General features: G+C 43.0%; 3 protein-coding genes across 8 annotated transcripts; 1 reads left to right on the forward strand and 2 right to left on the reverse strand.

Annotated features, from left to right (window-relative positions):
- Window positions 1-9,802: 9,802 nt before the first annotated feature.
- Window positions 9,803-18,852, reverse strand: LOC127291964 (uncharacterized). 6 transcript variants are annotated; one of them, XM_051321300.2, is made up of 5 exons: window positions 17,504-18,852; window positions 16,656-16,904; window positions 14,034-14,278; window positions 10,557-10,683; window positions 9,803-10,408 (listed from the first exon to the last, which is right to left on the reverse strand). In XM_051321300.2, the coding sequence occupies exons 1-5, from the start codon at window positions 18,781-18,783 to the stop codon at window positions 10,150-10,152; spliced, it is 2,160 nt and encodes a 719-aa protein (XP_051177260.1). In that variant the 5' UTR covers window positions 18,784-18,852; the 3' UTR covers window positions 9,803-10,149. The 6 variants fall into 6 exon arrangements, 5 of the variants coding, with proteins under 5 accessions (XP_051177260.1, XP_051177263.1, XP_051177262.1 ...); XR_007844862.2 differs by lacking the exon at window positions 9,803-10,408 and adding an exon at window positions 11,216-11,364 and having other exon boundaries at window positions 10,543-10,678; window positions 17,504-18,851; XM_051321303.2 differs by lacking the exon at window positions 9,803-10,408 and having other exon boundaries at window positions 10,525-10,678; window positions 17,504-18,851.
- Window positions 18,853-20,061: 1,209 nt separating this feature from the next.
- On the forward strand, window positions 20,062-23,246 carry LOC127291967 (oxaloacetate tautomerase FAHD2, mitochondrial). The gene is made up of 8 exons (XM_051321307.2): window positions 20,062-20,260; window positions 20,361-20,535; window positions 21,321-21,373; window positions 21,894-21,956; window positions 22,315-22,365; window positions 22,456-22,573; window positions 22,651-22,787; window positions 22,905-23,246. Exons 1-7 carry the CDS (start codon window positions 20,156-20,158, stop codon window positions 22,764-22,766), a joined length of 681 nt encoding a protein of 226 aa, XP_051177267.1. The 5' UTR covers window positions 20,062-20,155; the 3' UTR covers window positions 22,767-22,787; window positions 22,905-23,246.
- A 1,817-nt stretch (window positions 23,247-25,063) lies between these two features.
- Window positions 25,064-27,730, reverse strand: LOC127291966 (epoxide hydrolase 1). The gene is made up of 4 exons (XM_051321306.2): window positions 27,369-27,730; window positions 27,082-27,264; window positions 26,119-26,351; window positions 25,064-25,488 (listed from the first exon to the last, which is right to left on the reverse strand). Exons 1-4 carry the CDS (start codon window positions 27,660-27,662, stop codon window positions 25,206-25,208), a joined length of 993 nt encoding a protein of 330 aa, XP_051177266.1. The 5' UTR covers window positions 27,663-27,730; the 3' UTR covers window positions 25,064-25,205.
- Window positions 27,731-27,853: the final 123 nt, after the last annotated feature.

Below are 27,853 nucleotides of genomic sequence, written 5' to 3' on the forward strand. Positions count from 1 at the left end.
CACACCCTTCGCTCAGAAGAACTCCAAGACCGCGCAGGCCCCGTCGGCCGAATGCAGATAGAGGGTCAGAGAGCAGAAGGCGGCGGTGCGGAGGTCTGAAGTTGTAGAGTAAGATTTCTTTTCTGTTTCCCCCTCAAATAAACTGGATCTAGGATTTGTGTGGCTGCATCTTCCTTTTCTCAGTTTGTTCATGGTGGCCGGGTTGTTGGTAATGGTAGGAGGCTGACTCCCTGGATATGATGAGTCGAGTCCGGTTGGGTTGCGTCCTGGGCAGGTGGTGGCATCCTCCCGGGTGTGGTCCTCGGCTTCGATCCGTAGTTGGGTAGCCATAGCAGCTACTCAAGGAGAAGACTCCGCCCCCTTGCAGTGCCCCTATGGATGGGATGGCGATGCACCATCTGGTGCACGGCGTCCATGGAAGTCTACCTCCCCACTGCTCTTGTCTATTTCGAGTTGTTCTTCTACGCCAAGCTCAGCCTGGTGAGTTCAACCGGTTCTTTGTCGATTCGGCAGATGTGAGTCTGTTACGCTCAATCTCTATCTCTACTTACCTAAAAAAATGACCCAAAGTTTGTTGCTCTAACATATGCTCAAATTCATTCAGAAATCTTCTTTGCATAGTCTGATTCCGGGGCGAAGAGAAAAAGATAACATATGGATGTAAGCTATCAGTTTTCTGTAAAATAAGCTACTATACACAAAGATTCTATTTTTTGATGGAGTGAATCTAGGACAGTGACCATTAAGTTTCTTGCTCGAGTCTAACAAGAAAACACGCTTCCTCAGTGAGGCAAAACTAGAATATGTGGATAAAAAAGTAATAATGCAAGTCTATTCACTAACAAATTCGAGATTATATGTGTACCACTAGATGTCAAACAGTTCTCAGTCGAATACCACATTTAATTTGCACTATTTAACATTGCATTTTTATGATTTTTGTTCGCTCATGATATAGTGCAGTAAATCATTATAATTATGCAAGTGTTAAATAGTCCTGCAGGCCAGTCCCTCCATTTCATCCACTTCATGATATGGCTCATGTGATGTCTGAGTTTTGTGCCTTCGCTGCAGTTTGGAACATTTGTTGAACACAGAGGTTGTGTGAGATGGGACTCAGAGTGTTGCAGTGTGCCCCTGCGGCGGAAACAGCAGCAACACTGAATAAGAGGCCGGACTAGAGGATCTTGACTGTAATGATGTGATGGCGGCATCAGCGCAATTGATAGTCCATCTAGGCCTAGAGGCACTCGAGTGGACGAAGAGGTCAGAGCGTGTTATTGTTTTCAGAATCGCTTAACGTTAAGTTTCTTTTCAATGTGGGGTAAAAATTTTGGGTAGAGAAACTTAGAGGCTGGCCAACTATCCTTCCTTTTAGTCCTTTTGTCAGTTGCAACATTTTGATTTTGATGGGCAACACTGTTCTTTTCTCATGATGTCTTCAAAATGTTGCTGTTGTAGTTTTACTGAATTTTTCGATGGAACAATGTGTGGACTCTGCATCGATCAAATCCACTATATTCTGCACCATGTTCTGGGGATTGACATATTTGAGAAATTACTCCGTCATTTTGCTCAACACAAAACAAAAAATGAGGTGGATCCAGAGATTAGTGAAACATTTAAAAAATTGACTTCATTTTGACGATCCATAAATTAATGTTACTCAAAGTGGAAAAGAGAAAGAAATATGTGGACGAACTTCTATATATAAATTAGAAATTACAGCTATGCTTATTGAATCTGTATCATCAATTCACTTGACAAAATAAAGTTGGATCTCTATCAACTGATGCCTCCCATTATTTAGTTTTTGCCAAGGATAAGGAACCAAAAGAAGATGATGAATCTAAGGACACGAGAGAGAATGAAGAATACCTTTTTTTAAAAAATGGGTCGTTATATTAATTTAGAGCAAGCAGAGTACATATTACAATCTTTTAGAATCAAGTCCAACACGCAGGAAGGAGCAGATCCTAACAACACCCCATCACATATTTCAACACGACTATATCTCGCTAACTCGTGAGCTACTCGGTTGGTTTCTCTTCTAATCTTCCTAAACTTGATATCTCCAAACAAAGGGCAAAGGCGCTGAATATCATATATGAGGCTTGTAACCTGGGAACGATCAGTATGACGAAGACTTGGATGACGACCATGAGGTGAGTCACACCCCGTCAGATTTTTTGAATGTTTATATTATTTAAGGTGACTTGTATGATTTTAGTAACCTGGTTTAGCAACATATACTGAACTCTACCTACTAGCTTGATACGATTGCTGGTAGATGATCAATAATACATCTACTCTAGCACCAAATCCTTTTGTTATACTTTATATGCAAATGATGTTTCTTGGAGAGATTCTGCAATGAGGACAAGCAACGATTTTTGATACGGCTAGAGTGACTGGTTTTAGGTCTTTCAGCATAGTAAACCAGTGGCAACAATCAGTAATAGCAATAGCATCAGTACCATGTTCGAGCTAGCTGACGCGCAGTATAACGGTAGTTGATGGTGATACTGAATCTCTTTATGTTGCTTGATACTGTACTGAACATAATTTTGTTTTAAACTTCTTTGCAAACGTGCCTTTCCAATCGTAATTGGAACGAAGTTTGATCACCTGGTGAAGCTTCCTCTTCAGATGCAATGGACCATTGCTAATGAGGTACTGCATTTTATAACAGTACCTTGTGACCAAAATATTGTTCACTTTTTTCCTTTTTTTGTTTCTTGGCAACTTAGGATAGGAAGATGAGACCATTCTTGGGAAGGGTTTTGCTACTACTGATATACTAGGTTCATAATATTTGGTAAGTGCACTAACCCTAATCCAATAAGCCTTAAATTAGAAACTAAAATATATAAACTTACCAAGAGATAGATACTAATAATTTTTAAAGTGCGGCTTTTATGGTTGGCGCTCATAAACACAGCAAATGTAGTAAAGCCCAGCCAACCTTGAAATAGATAAAAAAAATTAGAGTCACTAGGCCTATATACACAAGGGAAATGCATTAGAAGCATTGCAGCAAAATAGTTCATCTATCTGAATTATTATTTGCTATTCACTACTACATGTTGCAGCAAAATAATGTTAGTTGGAAAACCTGTAGCTACAAATCTGGCATTGTTTAATTTAACCCAAATTGTCTAGGTGCATCAACAATGGCTATCATTTCTATTGCTTTACAAACATAAGTAACAATATGATAGATTTAGTGCTGGTGTTTGTCTTTTCAAAGAAAAGAGCACCGACCTGAAAACATATAATCGTGTCTGTTTTCATGACCTGAAAACTAATAATTGTTATGCTGGTGTTTTGTTATACTTGTAAAAAGACATGGGTGCATTCTTTATTGCCATTCGCTAGCAAATAAACTATCCTGAATATTTTGTCAAAAATAGGCACATGCGATTAAGGTATATGCCTGTAAATTATGTACAAGAGGTGATATGTACTCTCTTATTTAGTGTAAAAGTAACTTAAATATTTATGCCCAGGTTGCGATATAGTGTTCATCAACTGCCGCGTTGCTAAATACATGTGATTAAAGCTCCGTTCATTATTCCCTTCTCACTTTGCTACTAGAGCAATGAGCATGGTCACGATGGTGTGCCACATTAAGGTTAACTGAAAAAACATCAAGTTCTTCATTAAAGTTCAGTATAAGACCATGTTTTCTTGTAAACGAAATTTGCAACTTTGTTCAAGTTCAACGTTACTTCAGTATCCTTTTTCAGGATGTAGAATCTACCAAGACCGCCAATGAAAGATCCCACTGAACGCATATGCAGTAACCTGAAGTTTTTCTTTGATTATATGAAGGGAATTAATTTGGTTTTCTGCTTCTGATGGTGTGATTTTTGTAACGAGCACGATGATTCGGCGTGAGTATTTCCCACCAAGATTTCAAAATTCATTGAAAATTTGTGGATGGTAGCAATCAAGGCTAGCAGAAAGTGGGCGTTCAGTAGTGAAGAGATGAATTAAATTAAACCTCATTTTCCTTAATGTTAAAACTAGCAAGGGTGAAAGTTTATTGAGTTTTGGAATATATTATTAGCATGATCCTTTTACAACAAAAAAATGATTAATAATATATTCCAAGGATCACTGCACAAGGATTCGAATTTCGACATCGTCGACTTGCTCTGGCAGAAGGCATGGCAAGAGGACCGCTCTGGCAGACATGCATCTCCACTGACTCCAGGACCTCCCAAACGCCCAAGGTAGCTGGCCTTAAAAAATATTTTGTTGCTCAATGTCTATCCTATGCTGAAATTGATCTTGGTTATTGCAGCGCATATGCATTTCTTCTAAAATCGTTACATCTTGTGCTAGAGCAGTAGTTACTGACGATCTTAAATTAAATCTCATCGGTTCATTTTGCTCTACAGTTTGTTCACACATACATTACAGTCTTGTGTCATTCAGTATGTTGTACTGCATCTTCTTATGTGGAGTCAAGTGATAGTGTTAAGGTGTATTAGTATTCAGCAAATCTGGAGCATTTTCGAATTGGTTTCACATATTTTGATTATCTATATGGGACTAGCATATGCTGTGTTTATCACTTAGCAAACCGGTTAATATTGTAGTAAAGAAGAACCTCAAGTTTCAGAAATATGCATGGAACTAACGGAAGTTCATGGGACTAGCATATGCTGTGCATCTTTCCATCGTTTTTCATGCATCATATACTCCAAAGAAGATCAAAGCTGCAGTCTGAATTATCATAGAAGATGATCTGCATTAAACTATGATATTGGAATGACACTCTTCAAGGTGAGGATGCATGTGGTCAGGTGTATGGAATCTGTAGTATCGCGGTAGATACAGTTGTTTTGTACAGAGCAAATCACATAGCCTGGGAAATGGCTATAACTGAAGGAAGGATTATTTTGATCAAGGTAAGAAATGTTCTAACAAATTTAGGTATACAGGTTTGCTTAGAATACTGAGTTGAAAACTTGCAGGCGATGTGAGTGACCATCACTCGACATCCAACAAGTCAACCAAGTACAGGCCGGCTGATGAGATCAAGCTTTGACGAAAAACGAGGGATCCCAATCTCCAGGTTCGGTTCATGGAATGGCTGGTGGGGCTATACTGAAGAGAGTGGACTTAGGAACAATGTGAGACATGAGGTAATATAGCCGTCATATGAATGTTAGTCCGTGTAATGCATTGTCATATACGACTGTTTAAATTATCAGTTCATTACGTGCGTATTCAACAAGCCATTCAAGTGGACATGAGGATTCCAAAACAAGGGCTCTTGAAGCCTTCATAGGTGTTTATGATCAAATGCCAACCTTCATGAGCAGCAGCATCGCTATTGGATAGCATAAAGAAGCACCCTTCGGACTACCCAAATGACGTGCTTGTGTTATCCTAATGACCACCGGCCGCATACATTTCAGATGTCCGGGGCCAATGCTGAAGCCTGGAAGTTTGGGAGCAGATGGTACATGATCTCACTTTGTTGATTACCGCCATCGCTTTAATTTTGTCCACTATGAAATTCTTAAATTGATTTGTTATCAGCTGAGATCTAACTATTTCATGAGACTCCATGTTGCAACTTGATATAAAAACTTAACAAAAGGAAACAACAACATATATATTTCTGTATTTTCATGGTACATTAACAAGAGATAAGCTAGCATAACATACTGCAGATTGCAGGCTGATAAACGAACAGATCCATGAAACACATCAGGCCCACCAGCAAGACAATGTGTATTCTAAGACTTATGTGTTATCATGACAGATTCTATCTGAGGCCATCATGGCGTCATCCATCAGGCGCTAGACCGCAACTTTTTCTTGCTCGAGAAAATGCAGAGCCGCTGATGTAAAATCCAAGGATGGCGCTGGTGCATGCCGAGGACGCCGATGCCGCCTCTGTTTTTCTAGCATATGCTTGTGTCAATGTGAAGCATCTCATATTTCTTTTCTTAAATATTTCTAATAATTTGGTATATTCCTAGATCTTTTCTCCAAGTGATGTACAATTTTATTATTAATTTTCTTAAACAAATTATAGTAATCATGTGGGGTACTGCCTTTTAATTCATCCCCATATTGTTTTATTTCCATCAGTTATCACTTGTGGCTCGTTTATTTTTGTTTAATATGACTAATGTAACACCGTCCTTTTGGGTGAGATCTAATTCATGTTTGACTTGGGATTCTTGTACAATGAAACACCACCAAATTATTGTCTTCTGTACAACAGTAAACACCAATACACAATTCTGGCATGCCGACCTTGAATTTCACCATTTGGTTCTGAAAATTTTTCTTTCTACATGGATTTTGATTTTGAATGTGTTGTAAAATTCCCTAGAGACCGCCATCTCGAAAATTCTGGTTGGATGCATGCAGAGAAAAGGAAGATATGAGTAATCAGCTGCAGATAGCAAGACCATATATTGTTCAAGAATGCATGCGTGGACTTACTTACATTTTCAGGTTTCCTCAAGTAGCGCCCCTGGTCCGATTAATTCTACTCAGTTTTCACACGTCAAAATAAGTGTTAGGATCGTGTAATTTGTAAATAATAAGATTTTATAGCAACTCTATTTTTCTTTGGTGGCAATTATTGTCACGCGGCTTCCTTGTATTAGTCACACATATTATCTTGAGTACAAAGTGGACTATGTTTAGAAAGAGACACAAAAGACAAAGAAACTCCAAAAGAGATCAAAAGAAACAAAAAAAAAAGGAAAAAAAGTACAAAGTGGACTATGTTTAGAAAGAGACACAAAAGACAAAGAAACTCCAAAAGTGACCAAAAGAAACAAAAAAGGAAAAAAATGACGCAATGCAATACATTTTTTTCCACACATACTCGCTCCTGAGTCTATCCATGGTCCGAGCATAGGAAGTTTAGCAGCACACATAGCAAAGCTAGAGAGCATAAGTGTTGTTTCAAGTGGTACACAAAATATCATTATATTGTCGTAAACAAGATCATCATCGTGTATTTGAGTATTCTAAGATACCTTTCACAAGTTTACATACCTTTCTTATAATATTATGAAGAGTGACATCAATCAGATTCATGCATGAAAGGTAAATTTAATTCTTGCTTAATAAATACCCTCCAACTCTTATGAGGATACATCGTTCCATAAAAAAATTTAGCACACACACCACCTGTCTGGCGATAGTGTTTTTTACACCAGCCATTATTGAAGATTTGCTAATCTCTTTTTGTATGTTTAACGCAGAAGCCCACGATTTAGGATTGTCTCCGGATATTTAAGAATATCAAAGTGTTATTTAGACTAATTAGAAAAAAGTATTCCTTCAGTCATACCTGTGTTTGTAGCACCCACATTTTTTCAAATAATAATAAATTCAAATGAGAGATTGTTGAGTTGACAGTTATAACGGTCCAGAGCACAGGTGTGGGACTTACTGCAGAAGAGTAACAAAAAGGGCTAGAACTTGGAATCACGCAGATGCACAATAATGTTGTCTTATTATTGAGTTCAATATTATCATGATGTAGTACATGATGATATCCCTGAATTGTTTTGAATTTTCATAGTGAGTTGTGAATTATATATATGCATTGAGAAATGAAATTTGAGTACCCGTGGCAACGCACGGGCATTTGTACTAGTAATAAGGAAAAACAAGCCTAAGCAGCTCCAAGTCCAATCATGTTTATGATTTTTTTTTACATGTTAGCACTGTAATCTCTACAAGTCCACGCCGATTCGGTTTTGGTCTGAGACTAGGTTCCATATCAGTGTAAGCAATATAAATGGGGTGCTACGTACATACCTAGACTCAGATCACGCCGCGCCAGCCCTAGAAAGCATTTTGGATCCAAGATCAGCGACAACTCAACTCAACCCTAGCTACACATCGATCGATCCTGTCCAAGACGATGACGACGTCGACGTCGTCTCACGGCGATCTCTCGCTCGAGGCAACCGCAGGCTGCGCCTTCTGCCCGACGGAGCGCGAGCTCACGGACCTGTACCTCCACCGCAAGATCAACAACGTGGCACTGCCCGGCGACACCGGCAGCTTCATCCACGTCGCCGACGTCTACTCCGCCGAGCCGGAGAAGCTGGTGGAGGGGCTCCACAGGGCGCCCGGCACCGGCAAAGGCGACGTCCACAAGATGCCGGTGTGGTACTTCTTCTCTCCCGTGCGCTACGTCAGAGGCCGCAGGACGAACGCGCGCGGCGAGCCGGGGAGGAGGTCGCGCACCATCAAAGGCGCCGCCGGCACCGGCAAGCACTGGCACTCGGAGAAAGGCGAGAGGCCGGTGAAAGGTGGAAGCGACTACGGCGGCTACGAGCAGTACTTCTCTTACAAGGTCAAGAACCCGTCGTCGGGCAAAGACGAGAGAGGCGGGTGGATCATGTGGGAGTACGGCATCTCGCCGGAGCACGGAGGCGGCGACCTCGTGCTATGCAAGATCTACCCATCCTTTCACGCGGTGGCTCCGGAAGCTGGCGAGCCAGTGTCGGATCCCGACGTCATCCCCAAGAAGAGAAAGACGCCGGCCGGCGACCACCCCGAGGATCCTACGGTGAGCGCGCGGAGGCGACTCACGGATGAACACCCAATGCTCGTGGACAGCCTTGAGTCCGACCTGACGTGGGTGGACGAAAGTGTTTTAGACCAAGACGCTATGACAGAGTGGTACGGTGCCGCCAATCTCACCGGCCATCAATCAACGTTTGAAGCTGCCCCACCATGCCAGAACGTGGAGGATGATTGCTGGGGCTCGTATCACAACGACGACTGGGTGATGCCAGAGGGCGATCTGCCATGCGCACCAGGTGCTCAGCTAGAGCCAGAGGAAGACGACGCCGGGTTCTTGCAGCAGACCGACACCGAAGACTTGGTACCACGCCAGAACTACAACGATGAGTGCCAAATGTACGCGAGCTTGGGCGAGGAGGAGCAGCCACTGCTTGTGGAGAGCAAGAACTACGACGATATGACGCCGCCGGTGGACGAGGATGAAACTGCTCGCCCCGAAGACCTTATGGCAGATTTTCAGATGAATTTTCCCCAACTGTTCCTCACAGAAGAGCCTGAGATGATGTATGGCGCCGCCGGTTTCGCCGATCAAGCCGCCCCACTGAGCAACTTCTTCGAGAACGTCGAACAAGATTTCTGGAGCGAGTATCAGAAGGACGCCATGATGCCAGTGGGCGACCTGGCCGTGCCAGCAGCTCAGCTGGAGGACGACGCCGCCGCCACAGGGCTCGTGCAGACCGTCACCGCCGCAGGCGAGGTCCCACGCCAGAACTCCAACGACGACGGCCAAATGTACGCGAGCTTGGGCGAGGAGCAGCCAGAGCATGACACGACGGCGTCCGGCGAGGCCATCTTCGGCTTGCCTTGTCCGGCGGAGATGACCCGGAGGTGCAAGGACGACCTGACGATGCCGTGGCAGTCACCTTCATCCACCCCAATGATGTTTGGCCTGTATTAGTGTTTGCTCGATCTGCGCCCATGTGGCCCTGTTAGAGATTTTAGCTAGCTAGCTTGCCACATTGTACTGTCTCTGTTATGTAAAGAATCATTGTTCTAAATTAGTTGCAAGTCATGTCTATGTTCCGGATGTGACATTGAACATCTTGTCCATAATTCAGACATAAAACTTAGCCTGTATTACGTTAGCGTGTGCATTTATGCAATAGATTTGAACATCACAAACTTATGTTATCTGGAATTCTTTTCCGTTCCTTAGAATGCTGTGAACATCTTTCTGAAAGAACCCCAGAAAATCGAAAAAACAGGGAAACAAAGGGAAAAAAACAGAGTATTACTTACAGTGGAATAGTTTATCCTATTACCAAAGATGAAAAAATGTGTTTCAATACAATGTTTATGTACTTTGTAAAAAAAAAATTCTCTGAGCATTGCAGAAGAGTGGTACACTGGTACTAATTAGGAGTGCTGGTTTGGGAGAGAAGATACTTGTCTTCAAACACGTCTTTTACCAAATGACCTGCATCTATTTAGTTATTGTGAACTGGAATCCTTCCAAACATTAGTTACAGTGATGGTCATCTATGCTTGCCTTGTCCAACCTTCTCGCCTGAGATGATCTGGAGCTGGAGCGACGGCCTGATGATGCCGTGACCGTCTTCACCTTCATCTATGCCACACTTGTTGCGCATGTAGCTTCAATCTGACCATGTTATAGATCTGAGCTTGTCTGCCCCTTGTGCTGGCGGAACCTGGAGACGGCCGAGCACCTCCTCGTTGAGTGCCCGTGGTCGCGCAGCCTCTGGACCGAAGTGGCTTCACGGTTCGGCCTTCACACCCTCCTGCCTGAGAACTGGCGCTCGCCGGGGCTACTGCCGGCGTGGCTGGCCTCCCTTGCGACTGCCATGCCAACGGAGGTGAAGACCTGCAAGTCCATCGCACTCATGGTCATTTGGGCTATTTGGCGGGAGCGTAATGACCGTATCTTCCGCGCTCGCGAGCGTAGACCGGCGAAAGTTCTTCGCGACATCATAGACGAACACTCGTGTTGGGCGATGGCCGGCTGCCGGCACCTTAGAGCGCGAGAGTAGTCGTGTCCCGCCTTGCTGCCTTCCGGGGCTTTTCTTTGTAATCTTGCTTTCTGGTTTTTGAGTTCCTTGTAACTCTTTCCTCTATCAATGAAATCGCAGCTCTCCTGCGCTTCCTCAAAAAAAAAAAAAAAAAAACATTACTCTTCAACAATCTGTGAAAGATATTGTTTTCGCATCTATGTTCCGGCTGAGAGAACAAGGGGAAATCAGAATAGGCTGCGTTTACAGACACTGCAAGTCTATGACCGTACTGTAGCAACTAATGTTCATGTTGCAGCAGATCTGACCATGTTAGATATGAGCTTGTTCGTAACATATTGTACTACTACTGTGCTGTAAGAATCTGCGAAAGATTACCCTGCTGAGAGAAACAGGGAAAAACAGAGTAGCTTCCTGATGCATGACACTAAGTCTGTAACTGTACAGCTAAAAAAAAAGTCTATAACCGTAGGAGAGATGAAAATTTATCGAAGCTACTACTGTTGATGTACCATTTACTGGAACGTTAATTTGGGAAAACAGAACTCAGTCTTCAAAGTAGCCTGCATCTCAGAACTAGCTACAGTGCATGAGATTCAGTGACCATGAGATGAATTTTTGCAAATATTTCTCAAAGAGAGAACCAGCAACACTAGAACAACCTTACTATGAAATAGCTCTCTTCTCATTGCCGCCAGCGATTCCTGGCTGCAGTAACGCTTCAATGGCATCCTCGAATATGCCGCCTCTCACATCCATGATGTAGTTGCTACGAAACCCTTGCAAACATGTCTCAAACACGAACAGAGAACTGCCAAAAAAGCAGGAAACGGATTCTTACAGAGCAGGAGAGGGGGGAAAACATTGTTGTTCTCTTGCAACCGATAAATCCTAATTTTCCAGAAGATTATTTTTTTTCGCAAAGAATCAACAACTTGCAAAGACAAGAGCCTAAATCGTATCAGTACTAAGCAGGTTTGCATCATAGCATTCCAGTTGTGACATTGTTATCTTGAGACAAAATCTTGACCAGCATTCACTTCTTTGACATGTCAAAGCCTCAACTTTTGGTGCCTTGCATCAGAGTTAGCAGATCTATCCCCAGTTAGCAGGTTTGCATCATAGCATATCTTCAGACCAAGTCTTGAGCAGCATTCACTTCTCTGAGGTGTCAAAGCCTCCACTTTTGGTGCCTTGCATCAGAGTTCAAAATGGACCCTAAACTACATACCATGAAAAATGAGAGCTAACACTCATGTCTTGCAACTATAGAGAAGAAAGAGATCCTACTGAAGGCGCCGATGACTGATAAAACATTCCCCTGACCATCAGCTTAGCAAAGCGGCACTAGAAGCACATAGCAACAGATTGAGATGTTAGTACATCTGTGATATATGCATAAAGCTAAACTTCTTTAGGAGGCATGTAATACTAACAGAATGAACTGGGTGACGAAAAATATAAAACATATGAATTTTGCTTAAATAGCAAAATTTAACACGTGCACAAGAACATGCAAACTGGTTTCTACAACCATCCAAGGCTGATGCAAATATGATTGTTGGCTTGTCGCATCGCAGCAAGGAGCAAACAATGGCACTCTTTCCAGAGCATGAAACGAAGAAATACTGAGGACAAAGCTAGCAAACAACGAATGAGTATCTCTCTGCAGGAAGCCACTAATGATCCAATGAATGAGTGGATACAAGTAGATAAAAGCACCTAATTGTGTATGTTAATGCAAAAAAAATGAACATATCAAATAAAGAATGAAAGCAACTTTTACATAGCTATTTGGATACAGATCAACAAAAAACATTGACTATTGAGGGAAAGGAATATGGAGTAGAAACATCTTGCTACTATGTTGCCTATTTCAGAACTTTATCCTACCTGGAATTACATTTCCTATTGTTCCCCTGATCAATGACTATGTCAGTACTGTTGTTAAAAATGTCTACATCAATATTTATCCTAGTAGGAAGAACACATCGAGGCATGACGATCAATTTATTATACTCTGGTTCTTGGGAGAACACCAGTTTACGCATGCACAAGACTGCACAAGAACTCATAGAACACTAGAAGAATGAACTGATGGAGGAAAATATAAAAGATATGTGTTTTGCTTAAAAAGATGAGTTTACACATGCACAAGAACAGGAAAAATGGTTTCTACAACCCCGCAAGACTAATGCAAATATGACAGTTGTATCACAGCAAAGAGCACACAATTGCGGTTCTTCGGAACATTGCATGATATGAAGGTATACTAAAAGCACAGCAAGCAAACAGTGGAGGAATATCTCTTTGCAGGCAGCCATTGATGATCCAATGCATGAGTAGATACATTTAGATAAAAGCAACTAATTGTCTGCTAATGCTAAAAGGTAATCTGATCTTTACAGAATGAAAGCAGCTTTCATTTAGTACGTGTATACAAATAAAAATAAATAGTTGAGTTTTCAACATTGAGATAACATGAACGTGCTATAATGTCCCACGGATATCTTGGCATTTCCAGAATTTTTATCTAGCTGGCACTACATTTCAAAGAAGGTGAATAATTTGGTACTACTCTCTTTGGAGAAGGTTCAGCATAGTCCTGACATTATATCACTTAATGCCTCTGCCCGAAGCCCCAAGGTTCATAATACTATTTGGCTACTCGTAAAAGACAGAAACATGAAGAGATGCACACAAATTCATAAACGATCCAACTAAATCATATTTTCATAAAGGCCTACGGTGGCGCGAAGCCCACGTGGTAACTCAATCATTATAACAAGATCATCACGATGGATCAGTGCATTTAAAAAGAAAATAGTTAGTATTCTGATGAAATGCTAGACATTGATTATCCAGGAAGTTCTAAGTAGTAAAAACTACCTTATGCAACACTGTTTGGACAGCTAACTGTGAGAGAAAAAAGAAGAACGAGTTTGGTGTATCATAGGCCCATATATATTTAGATCGGTATTGCTACTCCAAGTGTACTGATAGGACAATATGCATTAAAAAGGTAAGTAGCCCATATATGGTACCAGACATACATTTGAAATATGGTCAACCCACAACACAAGCTTTTTGTGAGCAATGAAAGCATTTCTTTTCTGATTTCTGTAACACCATCTACTACCAATAATATTACGGAGTTCAGTAAGAACTATTGGAAAAACAACATTGATTAATGGTCTCCTATGGAACGATGATGAGAATTCAGATAAGTCCAAACAACTAATAGTTCTAAGTCCCAAACAAGACTATTAGTTTGCATATGCAGCCATGCAGGAGCGCAAGGGCACAAACTGTGGGGTCAGCTGTTCCCAAGACATGTTTGAGAAACTATTCCATGCAAGTAAAATTTCGAAAGAAACCTAGAGGTTGATGCACACTTAAGAAAATAATGCATGTCGCGACACAGTAGTTCAACCCTGTCACAGCCACCGGTGCAGGGAAAGGAACGAAAATATACAATACCTTCTTCAGAATCACCTTTCTCCAAAGTTGGAGTAGGATCCTCAACGTTGCTGTCAGAGGTCTTTGAGTTCCCAGAATCATCTTTGCTGGATGTAGATGTACTCTTCACCAATTCCTCATTTAGTACGCTGTTAGGAACTTGACCCATAGGATCTGTCACTTGTTGAGCTTCGGATGGCAAGTCATGTCCATGTTTGTCTTCCATGCTAGCACAGTCCGTAGCAACTTCTCCATGACGTGGAACCCTAGGTCAGAAAGGCATACATATTCAGTCTACAATTGTTAAGATTATAGCATAAGGCATGAAAGTTACTGTAATATGCGACAGAACAGCATAAAAATTATTTCATCAACCAATTTCATGACACGGGGTGCGACCTATGTCTTGTGGACTGCCTTTTCTAACATCTGGCTAGTCCTTGCAAAGTTTACTTAGTAGTAGAATTCGAAAGTACTGTACAAATAAACTGCATGACAGTGAGATATTTACGACTAGCCACTACTGCAGAGAAATATAGCATTTCCCTAAAAGGATAAACCTATTCAATGTGATAGCAATACTCACACCATAAGAAAAGATGCTACTCTCTAACTCGGAAATATTGCTATCAAGTAACACTGGGATAGATGGATTAACTAATTCCTCAAACAAGAAACTACCAGAGCACTCATCATAGCTTCGTAACCACATTGTGGTAGAACATCTTAAACCCCACTAAACACGCCTCCCAAACTACAGAAAGTCAAAGGTTCAGAGCAACTAAGGACATGGAAACAACAGAAGATCCAAATTAGCTCTGAACCATTTGGAAATTCCTACAATTCATAGGTTGGCACGCTTCCTACGGCTAGTGGCTTCTGAAATTCTACCATTCGATGCCTCTGCCTAAAACCCAAAGATTTATTGTACTATTAGACTACTCATAGAAAAACAGAAACAGGGAGAGATTCACACAAATGCTTAAACAATCCAACTGAATCATATATCCGTAAAGGCCTACGGGAACCAAACACCTGGCAACTGAATCGTTACAACAAGATCATCATAATAGATCAGTGCATTTAAAAGAAAATAATTAGTATTCTGATGAAATGCTAGACACAAACTATCCAGGAAGCTCTAAATAGTAAAACGTACCTAATACAACACTATTTAGACAGCTAATTGCGTGAGAAAAAAAGAAGAATGAGTTCAGTGCTTCGTAGAAGAAACAAAAAGAGCAAACAATGGAGGTTCTTCGGAACATCGCATGATACCAAGGTATACTAAAAGCACAGCAAGCAAACAGTGGATGAATATCTCTTTGCACGCTGCCAATACATGAGTAGATGCATGTACATAAAAGCAACTAACTGTGTGCTAATGCTAAAAAGTAAAACCAATATTATACACAATGAAGGCAACTTTATCTAGCAACGTGTATACAAACAAATAGATGAGTTTTGACCATTGAGATTGCATGAACATGGAGAGGAACATCTTGTTACAATGTCCCAGGCATCTTGGCAATTCCATAATTTTTTATCTAGCTGGCATTACATTTCACAGACACAATAATCTATTACTAGTATCTTTTGAGAAAGTTCAGCACAGAGCTGTATATCTTTTGATGCCTCTGCCTACAATCCAGCATTTATTATATTCAACTGCTCGTAAAAATCCAGAAACATGAAGAGTTGCACACGAATGCATAAGCAATCAAACTGAATCATATTTTTTTAAAGGCCTACGCGGCGTGAAGCCCGTCTGGCAACTTAATCGTTATAACAGGACCATCAAAATAGATCAGTACATTTAAAAGCAGATAGTCAGTATTCTAATGAAATGCTAGACAACAATCCTCCAGTAAGTTCTAAGTAGTAAAAGCTACCTTATGCAACACTATTTAGACCACTAATTGCAAGAGAAAAAAGATGAATGAGTTCAGTGCTTCGTAGGCCCATATATATTTAGACTGGTATTGCTATTCCAAGTGCACAGGAAAAGAAGATAAATTTTAAAAGAAAATAGCTGATATATGGCACCAAACGTACATTTAGAATATGGTCAACCCATAACGATGAAACCATTTCTTTTCTGATTTCTGTAACATCATCTACTACCAATAATATTACAGAGTTGAGTAAGAACTATTGGGAAAACAACATTGACTAATGGTCTCCTATGGAACGATGATGAGAATTCAGATAAGTCCAAACAACTAATAGTTCTAAGCCCAAACAAGACTATTAGTTTGCATATGCAGCCATGCAAGGGCACAAACTGTGAGGTCAGATGTTCTACAAGTAAAATTTCAAAAGAAACCTAGAGGTTGATGCACACTTAAGAAAATAATGCATGTCGCCACACAGTAGTTCAGTGGTCTCCTATGGAACGATGATGAGGATTCAGATAAGTCCAAACAAATAATCGTTCTAAGCCCAAACAACACTATTAGTTTGCATATGCAGCCATGCAGGAGTGGAAGGGCACAAACTGTGAGGTCAGCTGTTCTACCAGTAAACTTTCAAAAGAAACCTAGAGATTTGATGCACACTTAAGAAAATAATGCATGTCGCCACACAGTAGTTCAGCCCTGGCACAGCCACCGGCGCAGGGAAAGAAACAACAATATAATATACCTTTCTTCAGAATCACCTTTCTCCGAAGTTGGAGCAGCATCCTCAACATTGCTGCCAGAGGTCTTTGAGTTCCCAGAATCATCTTTGCTGGCTGTAGATTTACTCTTCACCAATTCTTCATTTAGTGCACTGTTGGGAATTTGACCCATAGGATCAGTCACTTGTTGAGCTTCAGATGGCAAGCCACCATGTCCATGTTTGTCTTCCATGCTAGCACAGTCCGAAGCAACTTCTCCTTGACGTGGAACCCTAGGTCAGAAAGGCATACATATTCAGTCTACAATTGCTAAGGTTATAACATAAGGCATGAAAGTTACTGTAATATGTGACAGAACAGCGTAACAACAATTGTTCATCAACCAATTTGATGACAAAAGGTGCGACCTATGTCCTGTGGACTGCCTTCTCTAACATCTGGCTAGTCCTTGCAAAGCTTACTTAGTAGTAGAATTTGAAAGTACTGTACAAATAAACTGCATGATAGTGAGATATTTACGACTAGCCAATACTGCAGAGAAATATAGCATTTCACGAAAAGAATAAACCTATTCAATGTGATAGCAATACTCACACCATAAGATAAGATGCTACTCTGTAACACTGGGGTAGATGGATTAACTAATTCCTCAAACAACAAACTACCAGAGCACTCATCATAGCATGGTAACCACATTGTGCTAGAACATCTTAAACCCCACTAAACGCGCCTCCCAAACTACAGAAAGTCAAAGGTTCAGAGCAACTAAGGACATGGAAACAACAGAAGATCCAAATTAGCTCTGAACCAATTGGAAGTTCCTACAATTCATATGTTGGCACGCTTCCTACGGCTAGTGGCTTTTTCTAACCTGATCTCAGTGTCGTGGCTGACACATTCGGAGGTGTTGACCAAGCTTCCCTCCTTAATAGCATTGGACCCCTTGTCGAGCAGCTGCTGCGCCTGATCCACTGTTTTCTCCTCCTCGCTACCCGACTCCTCACTAGGGTAACACACACCTCGGTGCACAGGAATGTAGAAGCCGACAACTGGAATCAAATTACAGAAGCCACGCTTAACGCACACCTTCCTCACCTTCTGTGACTGCAGCCCGGCTATGAAGATGCCAGTGACCGTGTTAAAGAAGACGACATTTGCTCCCTCAGCAAAGCTCATCAGTTGCACTTTACCATCTGGATTCAGGATATTTCCAGCTGGGAGCGATCTGCCCAGGTTGATGACCCGGCTGAGCACCCACGGTGCATCAGTGTCCTTTGTCCACAGTTTGAGGTTGGGATGCAGATATTGGCAAACTCCCAGTCCCAGTCCACCGTCCTCCGCCGGCATGATGTTGAATATCCCCACGTCACTCGACATGAAGTCTGGTGGGTCAATCTCGGTCAGGTTGTGCTTCGCCAAGTCATACCCCAGGATCCACACATCGTCACACATGAAGTAGAGCTGAGACCTCCCAACGAGCACACTGGAATAGCGTGTGAAATCCATGGAGAACATGCGCTGCATCGAAGCCGGCGCGCCCCAGGTGCCGGTCTCCGACGAGTACACGTACGCTGACGTGGCATACCCGTCGTCGGCGGCGACGGAGGAGACGAAGACCAGGCGGAAGGGGCCCCCGAGGCAGTCGCGGTGGTCGCACCCATCCACTGCGCAGAACACGGCGGCGGTCGGGGCCATCTTCTGGGTCCCGTGGTCAGTCTCGAACGCCTCGGGCACCCGTAGGAGCTGGCTGGAACGGGTGGTTGGCTCCCAGATTTGGAGCTCCCAAGTAGCCAGGCCCTTGGAGAGGAAGAGGGCGCGGCCGTGGCGGAAGTCGAGGGCCCGCCAGGAGCGGCAGTCCGGGACGGCGGCGAGGGCGAAGGGCGAGTCGGTGGTGGGGATGAAGCGGGGAACGCCGTCGCCGTCGTCGTCCCAGTTGTGGAGGAAGCCGAGCACGGGGGGCGTGCCGTGGAGCTGGTGGAGGCGGCTGCGGAAGGCGGGGTCGGAGATGGCGGCGGCCCAGGTCTTGCAGACGAGGGAGGCGCGGACGAGGCACGCCGGTTCGCGGGGCGGGAGGCGGGGGAGGATCTGCTCCCTGACGAGCTCCAGCGGCGGGATGTGGCAGGGGCGCTTCGCTGCCGCTGCCGCTGCCATGGTGGTGGTGCTTGCTTCGGTGGTTCTGGGTCCCTTCTGGAATGGGGAAGAAGAGCCTGCAATGGGAAGAAATTAAACGTTCTATGCCATCTTTGTAGTTTGTACTAATAATTCGTTTTCGTGTAGAATATTCTGGAAACTCCAATCCGTGTGCTGAGCAGCTCATTTGGTCATTAGACATTACTGACTCAAGCCTCTTTTAATTGACTCAAATTTAGTATAATTTTATATTAAATTTAAATTAATTAAAAAGAATCGGAGGTAATAGAGTCATCTGATTACTAGTTTCTCTTGCCATCTGGGTTCATTTCTCCAATTTCATACCCTTGTGCCTTATGCCTTGCTTTGGGAATGGAAGCGCTCTTCTTTCTCTCCCTCCTCCCCGCGTCTGGTGGTCGGCTGGGTGTTGAGCTCCGGTGGTCGGAACAGGCTGCAAGATTCTCCTCCTCCAGAATTTTCATGAATAAAGGGCCCTTTAGATGCCTCTCTCTGCAGTGGGCGGTGGTTGCCCTGCTTCTTCTGTCCGACCATGGCGGTGAGGGGAAGAGGAGTGGTAACTTAAACAACAACAACAACAACAACAACAAGCAGTTTCCTGGCCGGCTATGGTGGCGAGGGGAGAAAACGCTTTTCTGCTTCTTCTTCTTCATCTACTGCGACAAGTTGGAGCTGTAGGTGTGGTGGGTGTTACCAGGGGAGGTGCTACTCCGCTCTGTTTTCTTCTCCAGCCGGCCATGGTGGCGAGGAGAGAAGAAGTGGGGAAGTGGTGGCCTTCTCCTGTTGGCGTCGCCCATCTATGTGGTAGTCCTTTGTCGATGAGCGCAACCATGCGGGCGATGTCCTCGCCTCCGCAGTCTTCAGCCGGCATGGCGACCCCTGTTCTTCCTACCTTGAGGAGGCCTCTCACTGCTGCTGCTGGAGCTCGGCGCGTCCTTTCCACCAAGTGGTTGGTCCTCGGCGATTTGGAGGTGCCTAGCGGCGGCGAGTTCTTCACCGGAAGGGGATTTCGAGCAGCTTTCCCTATAATATACCACCTCTTCTTATTATTCAAAAAAAAAAAGAATTCTGATGTGCTGACAAAGAAATAGTAGCCCTCTCTATTTTCCTCAAAACACAAACCATAAAAAGCAATTACAGTATGTTTAAGAAAAACACAGTTTAGTATGGAAATATATTTTTGGGTGAGAGTAAAAAAAAAAACAAAGTTGAGACACAGTATCTGTAGAAGGGCCAAGGCCCAGGAGCTCGTTTTAGTTTTAGCGTAGTGATCTCGTTTATCACGGAGCCTTCCGCTAGTTGTTGGCATCTGGTCGTCAACAACCTCGAGGTTGCGTCCCATCCCGAGCTCCGCGCAAGTGCAGCTCTCCCGGCCATGGCGGCGGCGGCGCAGAGGCTCCTGCTGGCGAGCACGAAGATCGTCGGGGTCGGGCGCAACTACGTGGCCCACGCCAAGGAGCTCGGCAACCCAGTCCCCAAGGTCCGCGCGCCTCACACCCTCCGATCCCGAGGCACCATTCTCCTTACCCCGTGGTCTCTGACGCGCGCGGCGCGGCGTAACGTGTTTCGGTTGGTTGCAGGAGCCGGTGCTGTTCCTGAAGCCGACCTCGTCCTTCCTCCACGCGGGCGTGGCCACCGCCGCCGTCGAGGTGCCCGAGCCGCTCGAGTCGCTGCACCACGAGGTCGAGCTCGCCGTCGTCATCTCCCGCCGCGCGCGCGATGTCCCCGAGGCCTCCGCCATGGACTTCGTCGGAGGTAACTATGCGCCACGGTTAGGGGATCACCTGCCCCCGTCCTTAAGGGGGTGACCGTGTCTCGTTCAGCAATTGATCTGAGGAAACTATGGAGTAGGCTGAGATGTGGGTTCTGCATTCCCTTGTTCATCCAGGGGATGGATGTACTAGGTTACTGTGATCACAAAGTTTGGTAGCAGCAATTGATATTGTTTCGTTTAACTGCGAATCAATTAGGATAATATGTGCCATTGCTACAAATTAATGTTGGAGCTTGAAGTCGATTGCTAATTGGAATGATTTGGATTTTATTATAGAGAGAGCGAGGGCAAATGGGCAATGACCTTTATCAATCCCACATGAAGATAGTCCTTCAGATTTGATAAGCCTAGTGGTGGAATATGCAAATGTGGAGTTTGGAATTTAAAATATGTTCCTCTTGATCAGCATGTGGTTGTTCAATACTTTGATGTCTGTTTCACCAATTGTGATGGTCAAGCGGATGAACAGTATCTTATCAGCATATTAAATTCCTAATCTAGATCACATTTGCATGTCCTAGATGCATTCTGTTCTGAAATATGAATGCTCGGCCAGTGCTTGGGTGTGACATCCTTTTGTGACTATATATGTCTTGTTTGGTGGGCCTGCCCTCTTTCTTTCACTTTTCTGAAAAATGAGCAGGTTGGGGTTTACTCCCGCTAATGTACTGAGCATCAAACACTGGAGTCGATAAATAGCTATTTGAGATGGTTCAGTAGTGACATGATTACTTTGAGATAACTGTTTGCACCTCCAATTTGCCAGGTTATGCACTTGCTTTGGACATGACAGCAAGGGACCTTCAATCGGTCGCTAAGGTGCTCAGTGTGTACTAACACTCTTAGTTCTCCTTGGTCCTATTCTACATGCCGTTTGTTCGTGCCATTTGCCATTTCCTTGTAGTAGTGGAAACTCAAAAGATAGAAAAAATTGTCCAATCTCAAACTTAAGAAAAGAAATTCAGCAAAAAGTAACACGTTGTTGTCTCTGGAGTTTCTTCTTTTGACTGATCAAGTCAATTGATTGCTAGTAAAAATGTAGATAGGAAGATTCAGCCTGCATAAATAAAACCAGCAATAAACTTGAAAATGTAATCTCAGAAGTTGCATCTTGTGTACCAAGTCATAAAACACGAACCATATGCTTTTGTTCGGGCTAGTTTTGGCATTGCTTCTTTCTATCTTCTTTCCTGTAACAAATTTGAGATGATGGTTTGTGGTATATTTTCTGCAAAAGTTGTAGTAAATAATTCATCAACATGACCTTGTAAACCTACCATCTTTTAGTGTAAGAATTTATATCTCGAATGTTTTGGTAACTTAACCAATGAACTTTTAGTCTGCAGGTCTTCCTTGGACTTTGGCTAAAGCACAGGATACCTTCACTCCAATTAGTGCAGTGGTAAGCCTGTGTTTCCCTTACTCAAAGTCTGGTGTAGTAGGCGGCTCAGTGTCATGACTCTTTTTCTCATTTGTACGTAACGGTTTATGACAAATGTTCATGAGTATTATATTAAAGTCAGTCAGTGAAAATTAAGGGTGTTTGAAAACGTTTGAGATCAGCCATGGAAACCATAGTTCATACTTTTGTACAACCTTTGTTGCTCAGTTTGCAATCAATGGAAAAAGTTTAGTCTATTTGCTGCTAGTTTTTGTGTGTTCACTTGAAACCTTTTCTGAACAACGTTAGTGAAAACCTATGGAATATGTGATCGTCTTGTTTCTGCATTTTTGTCATTGATGGTTTCTTTATTTAATAGGTTCCAAAATCAGCTATCCCTAATCCCGATGATCTTGAGCTATGGCTAAAGGTAATTACACATGTACACAGTATATTTAAGTCACTTGAGGTAATAGAACCTTAGACATTCTCTTAACGAGAATTGAGCAACCATATTCAGGTGGATGATGAACTTAAGCAGAAAGGGCCTACAAGTGATATGATATTCAAAGTTCCTTTTCTAATCAGTTATATCAGTTCAATCATGACATTGATGGAGGGCGATGTGATATTAACCGGTAATGTCATCTTTCTACACAATTGTACTAGTGTATTGGAGGATATGCGTGGGTTACTAATGAGAGATCATCTGCAGGTACGCCTGAGGGTGTAGGTCCTGTCCGAATAGGACAGAAGATCAAAGCTGGTATAACTGGCATCATTGAGGCCGAGTTTGATGTTCAGAGGCGCAACCGGACATTTTCTGCCTGATGTAACAACGTAGAAACCATGGTATGATAGGATTGTGCCCGTGGGACTTGGTCCTTTATTACTTGGCTTTAGCTAGACATGTTATATTGCTGTAGTTTGTCTATCATAAAATAACTTTGTACGATATGCACTTTGCAGGGAAAATAACATTGGACCAGATTGTCCACTAGTGATGTCTGCAAGTGAAATTAAAGCGCCATTCCTGAGTTACCACCACTGTATCCAGCAAACTGCAAATCAACTGTTCTGCAGTCTTCTCTGTGTATCATTTTTGTACGCCTGGAATTGTGTATGGTCAAATCTCCTACTAGTAACTATGCTTCAATGAACTTGGTGTGCCCCATGTCGGTGGAGTATGTTCATAATGGTGAATATTGATGGCTAGACCTTGGTTTTTTCCTTGGCTAGGACAATACTGCAGCACCTATATGGAACTTGTAAATGCTCCTGATGGAAATAATATCTCTGTTAAGCGTACAACTACTACTACTCATGTTATCTCTATTTCCATTGCATGAATTCACATTCTTGAAAGTTTCAAGTTGCATACAAGCATCTCACGGCCACATACTCACACTTAAGTTTCCTGATTATTAACTATGTACATCAACAATCCCACAATTTCGATAATTTTGGTGTTGAAAAACCCATGCCGAACTTCTTGATGTAGCCATAGATGTGGCGCTGATCTCCTGCGCCCTCTCTTGCTAGATGAATGGCCGGCACCCTTGATGACCAGCACTTCCTTGAGGAGAGGCACATCTCTCTTGAGCCCACCCTTGTGTATGTAGCTTTTGACTCCTGGGTGATGGCGTCCCCAACAATAAACTTGGTTGGCACTTGCACTTTTGCTCCTTCCATGGTGCCATCAGTTCCCAGTTCCTGTGCATGGATTTTCAGAGGTTAAAAGTTATATGGTGTACTAGTTTGCATGTAATGGTGCAACCCTCTGATCTTTTCAGAATGTATATCTGTGAGCATGGCCACTGCTGCAGTATCCAGAATTAACCTACTTGTAGCAATAATCTACAACCCAAACCAAGCATTTATATTTATCTGGAATGATATTCAGAAGATGGTTTCAAAATCATGGCAAATGTTTCTATCCTTGAGTAAACTGATAAATTGCCATGGCATCTTGCTAACTGCAGCACATGTTGGTTGGGAGCACTTATGCTCAACAAATCAGTAGAATGGTGCGGGAGGGAACTGCAATACTACTCTATCAAATGAATTAATGAACGCAATAAGCTCTCAGTCTTGTACCCCTGTTTTGGAACTTGAAACACATAAAAGTTAAAGGAAACACATAAAAGTTAAAGGTAAAATGTTTCCACCAGTATAATTATTATTATCTCTATATTACAATCTGATGCATGAGAGATGCTCTATGCTCCATCTCTATAGTAGCCTGCCAGTTGAAAAAACATAGTCCATCTAGAAATAAATGGTTTAGAAATGTAGGATGCATGGAGAGTTTTTAGGATAATGTGACATGTGCAGATTATGTTTTGATATATTGCAACTAAATAAGTAAATAAATGCAGACTTACAGGTCTAAACAGCGCTAGTAATTAACCAGCAAAACAAGTCTTCGCATATACGCTTGCTAGGTAACTGATATCCTCCTCAGAGAGCCAAGAAGGGAGTGTAATTTCTTTGTAGCAATCAAGAAACTATGGTATGATAAGAATGTCTTCCTGGAACTTGGTCCTTTATTTCTTGGCTTCACCTACACACTGTATATATTGGTATAGTTTATGTATCAGAGAATAACTCTAGACGATCTGCACCTTCCACGGAAATTAACCGTTGGGTTTGATCTTCGAATTGTGCTCTCTACAAGTAAATTGGAGCGCTGTCCTCAGTTATTATCACAGGCCTTTGAGCAACTTGCAACTCTGTGAACCATTCTAGAGTTTCTCTGTGTATCATGTCTGTACGCCTGAAATTATATATGGTCATAGTGAACTATTCTTCCATGACTTTCTTGTGCCCCTGTCGATGGAGCAGTAAGCTCTCCCTTTCTGCAGTATGTTACTGAACAACCGTCATTATGTAAACAAAGGTGAAGATTGGCTGGATAGATTTCGTTCTTCTTTCCGGCTACTCCCTCCGGTTCAAATTAATTAACTCCATTTTGTCTAGATACACATGCATATAGACTAAAAACTTAACTAGATACATACGAATCTAGACAAAGTGAAGTTAATTAATATGAACCGAAGGGAGTATGAAAAACTGCAACACTTGTGAGAAACTTTTAAAATGTCATTCTGACTGAGATAAAATCTCTGTAAGCATAAAACAACGACTCATGTTATCTCTATTTTCAGTGAAGGAATCCACATGGTACAAGTTTCCAAGCTGCAGTATCACACGGCAAAATACTCACACATAAGTTTCTTGATTATTAACTATGTACATCAGCCAACTATCTCACAATTTCGATAATTTCAGTGTTGAGAGATCCGTGTTGAACTTCTTGATGTAGTCATAGATATGATCACTGATCTCCTGCGCTCTCTCCTGCTGGATGAAGTGCCCAGCACCCTTGATGACCACCACCTCCTCGAGCAGAGGCACATCTCTCTTGAGCCCACCCTTGTGTATGTAGCCTTTGACTCCTGGGTGATGGTATGCAAGGTCGCCGTCCCCAACAATAAACTTGGTTGGCACTTGCACTTTTGCTCCTGTCCATGGCGCCATCAGTTCCCAATTTCTGTGCATGCACTTTCAGAGGTTAAAAGTATTCCCGACTCAAATACTTGGTGTACTAGTTTGCATGCGATGATGCAATCCTTCAATCTTTTCAGAATGTATATCTGTGAGCATGGTCTACAATATTCAGAATTAACCTACTTGTATCAATAACCTACAACCCCAACCAGGCATTTATATTTATGTAGAATGATATTCAGAAGATGATTTCGAACCATAGCAAATGTTTCAAGCCTTGAGTAAAATGATAAGGTCACCACTGCAGTACATGTTGGTTGGGTGCACTTATGCTCAACAAATGAGTTAACAACACAAAAGACTATGTACTTTCTCAGTATTGTACCCCTGTTTTGGAACTTGAAACACATAAAAGTTAAAGGTAAAATGTTTGCACCATTATTATTATTATTATTATTATTATTATTATTATTATTATTATTATTATTAGTTCTATATTACAATCTGATGATGCTCTACGCTGCATCTCTCTAGTCTTAGCCTGCCAGTTCAACAACCATAGAAATAAATGGTTTAGAAAATTTAGCATGCATGGAGAGTTTTTAGGATACTGTGACGTGCAGATGATGGTTTGATATATTGCAACTAAATAAGTAAATAAATACATACTTACAGGTCTAAACAGCGGTAGTAATTAAGGCCACCAGCAAAGCCAGTCTTTGCATATACACTTGCTAGGTAACTGATATCCTCCTCAGAGAGCCAAGATGGCAGCGCTATTTCCTTGTTGCTGGCCTGCATTTTTTCAAGGGACATGGCAGAAGAACCTGTGGTTTGAACAGTTAATGCCATTTTGAAGAACCTCTTCAAGTTGAAACTAGCGAAACCTGCTTCAAATCCAGGTTCCTGCCAACAAATTTGACATTTATAAAGGTATGCATTAGAAATCACTTGTCTGAAACTTGATTGAGAAGAATGGACTTGAAAAAATGAAGAGAGGAGCCCAAGATAAATGATGGCGCAAAAGTGCAACGAGTTACTGCTAAACAGAATCTATTCACTGAGCCATGTTAATATATTTATCTTGTGGCATCCTACAAGTGATGAAGTGCAGTTTGCGAGAAAAACTAAGAAGGCACACTAGAGCAAGCAAAGCAAATTTTAGTGACACACTAAATTAGAATTGTGAAAGATCATTTGACAGGAAAAATCAGCACACCAACCATCACATGTACAATGATGGACATCAATTTCACATAAGTTTCTATAAATTTTTAAAGTGTGCAAAGAAAAGTGAAAACATAGATTCACCAACCAAAATACAACCAATTTCGCTTTGAAACTATCCTTGTCGAATTCAATCTTTTCGGAATCATCCTTGGGTTGAATTCGGCCAAGTCTGTGTTCCCCTCTTCCTAGCCATTTCTTATCCGAATTGGTCGAATTACAGTAATCCAACGCCATCCATCCCGAATGGCACAGCAATCTGTAACCAATTTTCAGAATGATGCTCCGATTTAAACATGTTTTGGCAATTAGTTGATGCACACAAAGATCTGCAGCAGCAGCCAACAGGAATGTATAGCTGTAATTGCTGGATAGCCCATGCCTGATAGGGCAGAAGCAAGTTCCTGACCTGGAATCTGCAGACATAGTAGTCGTCGCCGTAGGCGCGGCGGAAGTAGTCGATGGGCTTGATGGAGGGGTTCCTGGGCATGAAGGCGACGCTGAGGTTGACGAGCGCGCGCACCCGGTCAGGCCGCAGCAGGCAGAGGTTCCACGCCACGATGGCTCCCCAGTCGTGCCCCACCACGAACACCTTCACCGGCACGGCGCGGGCAACGCGTCAGTCAGTCGCCGCGGATCGAGCTATTCCTCAAGCGGACCTCGGGGATCGGAGGAATTGGCTAGTCTTTTACCTACCTGGGGAAGGCGGAGGGCGTCGAGGAGCGCGACGAGGTCCCCGACGATGTGGAAGACGGTGTAGGAGGAGGGGTCGGGCGGGGCCGTGGTGCCGCCGTAGCCGCGGAGGTCGGGCGCCACGCAGCGGTAGCCCCGCGCCGCCAGGTGCTCCATCTGGCGGCGCCACGAGTACCAGAGCTCCGGGAAGCCGTGCACGAACAGCACCGCTGGGCCTCCCTGGGGCCCGGCCTCCGCGACGTGGATGGAGATGCCGTTCGCCGCCACCGAACGGTGGCTTATGTCCGGCGCCGCCATGGTCGGACTCTGTCGCCGCGTGCGTGCTGTGAGCTGAATTGAACTGAGGTGGGCGAGACCGCGAGACGCCGTGGCAGCTGCCTTTTGCCTTCGACGTGTCGTGTCCGTTTGGTCCGTGACACGGCACGTTCACACCGGACGCAGCAGATCTACCAGATTGCCTCAAATTTGAACCAAAAAATAAAAAATTC

The sequence above is a fragment of the Lolium perenne genome, chromosome 4 (genome assembly GCF_019359855.2).
Source record: "Lolium perenne isolate Kyuss_39 chromosome 4, Kyuss_2.0, whole genome shotgun sequence".
Lineage (NCBI taxonomy): Eukaryota > Viridiplantae > Streptophyta > Magnoliopsida > Poales > Poaceae > Lolium > Lolium perenne.

What these genes read in the sequence shown, in the direction of transcription:
- LOC127291966 (XM_051321306.2), bottom strand. Translation starts at nt 27,662, where the DNA reads ATGGCGGCGCCGGACATAAGCCACCGTTCGGTGGCGGCGAACGGCATC. An exon ending in ACTATGTCTGCAGATTCCAG is followed by an intron (nt 26,352 to 27,081) that starts GTCAGGAACTTG and finishes ATTTGTTGGCAG; the next exon opens with GAACCTGGATTTGAAGCAGG. An exon ending in TACTACCGCTGTTTAGACCT is followed by an intron (nt 25,489 to 26,118) that starts GTAAGTATGTAT and finishes GTGCATGCACAG; the next exon opens with AAATTGGGAACTGATGGCGC.
- LOC127291967 (XM_051321307.2), top strand. Translation starts at nt 20,156, where the DNA reads ATGGCGGCGGCGGCGCAGAGGCTCCTGCTGGCGAGCACGAAGATCGTC. An exon ending in TCGGCAACCCAGTCCCCAAG is followed by an intron (nt 20,261 to 20,360) that starts GTCCGCGCGCCT and finishes GGTTGGTTGCAG; the next exon opens with GAGCCGGTGCTGTTCCTGAA. An exon ending in CGCCATGGACTTCGTCGGAG is followed by an intron (nt 20,536 to 21,320) that starts GTAACTATGCGC and finishes CCAATTTGCCAG; the next exon opens with GTTATGCACTTGCTTTGGAC.
- LOC127291964 (XM_051321300.2), bottom strand. Translation starts at nt 18,783, where the DNA reads ATGGCAGCGGCAGCGGCAGCGAAGCGCCCCTGCCACATCCCGCCGCTG. An exon ending in AAAGGTGATTCTGAAGAAAG is followed by an intron (nt 14,279 to 16,655) that starts GTATATTATATT and finishes TTTCTGACCTAG; the next exon opens with GGTTCCACGTCATGGAGAAG. An exon ending in GACTACTCTCGCGCTCTAAG is followed by an intron (nt 10,409 to 10,556) that starts GTGCCGGCAGCC and finishes ATGGACTTGCAG; the next exon opens with GTCTTCACCTCCGTTGGCAT.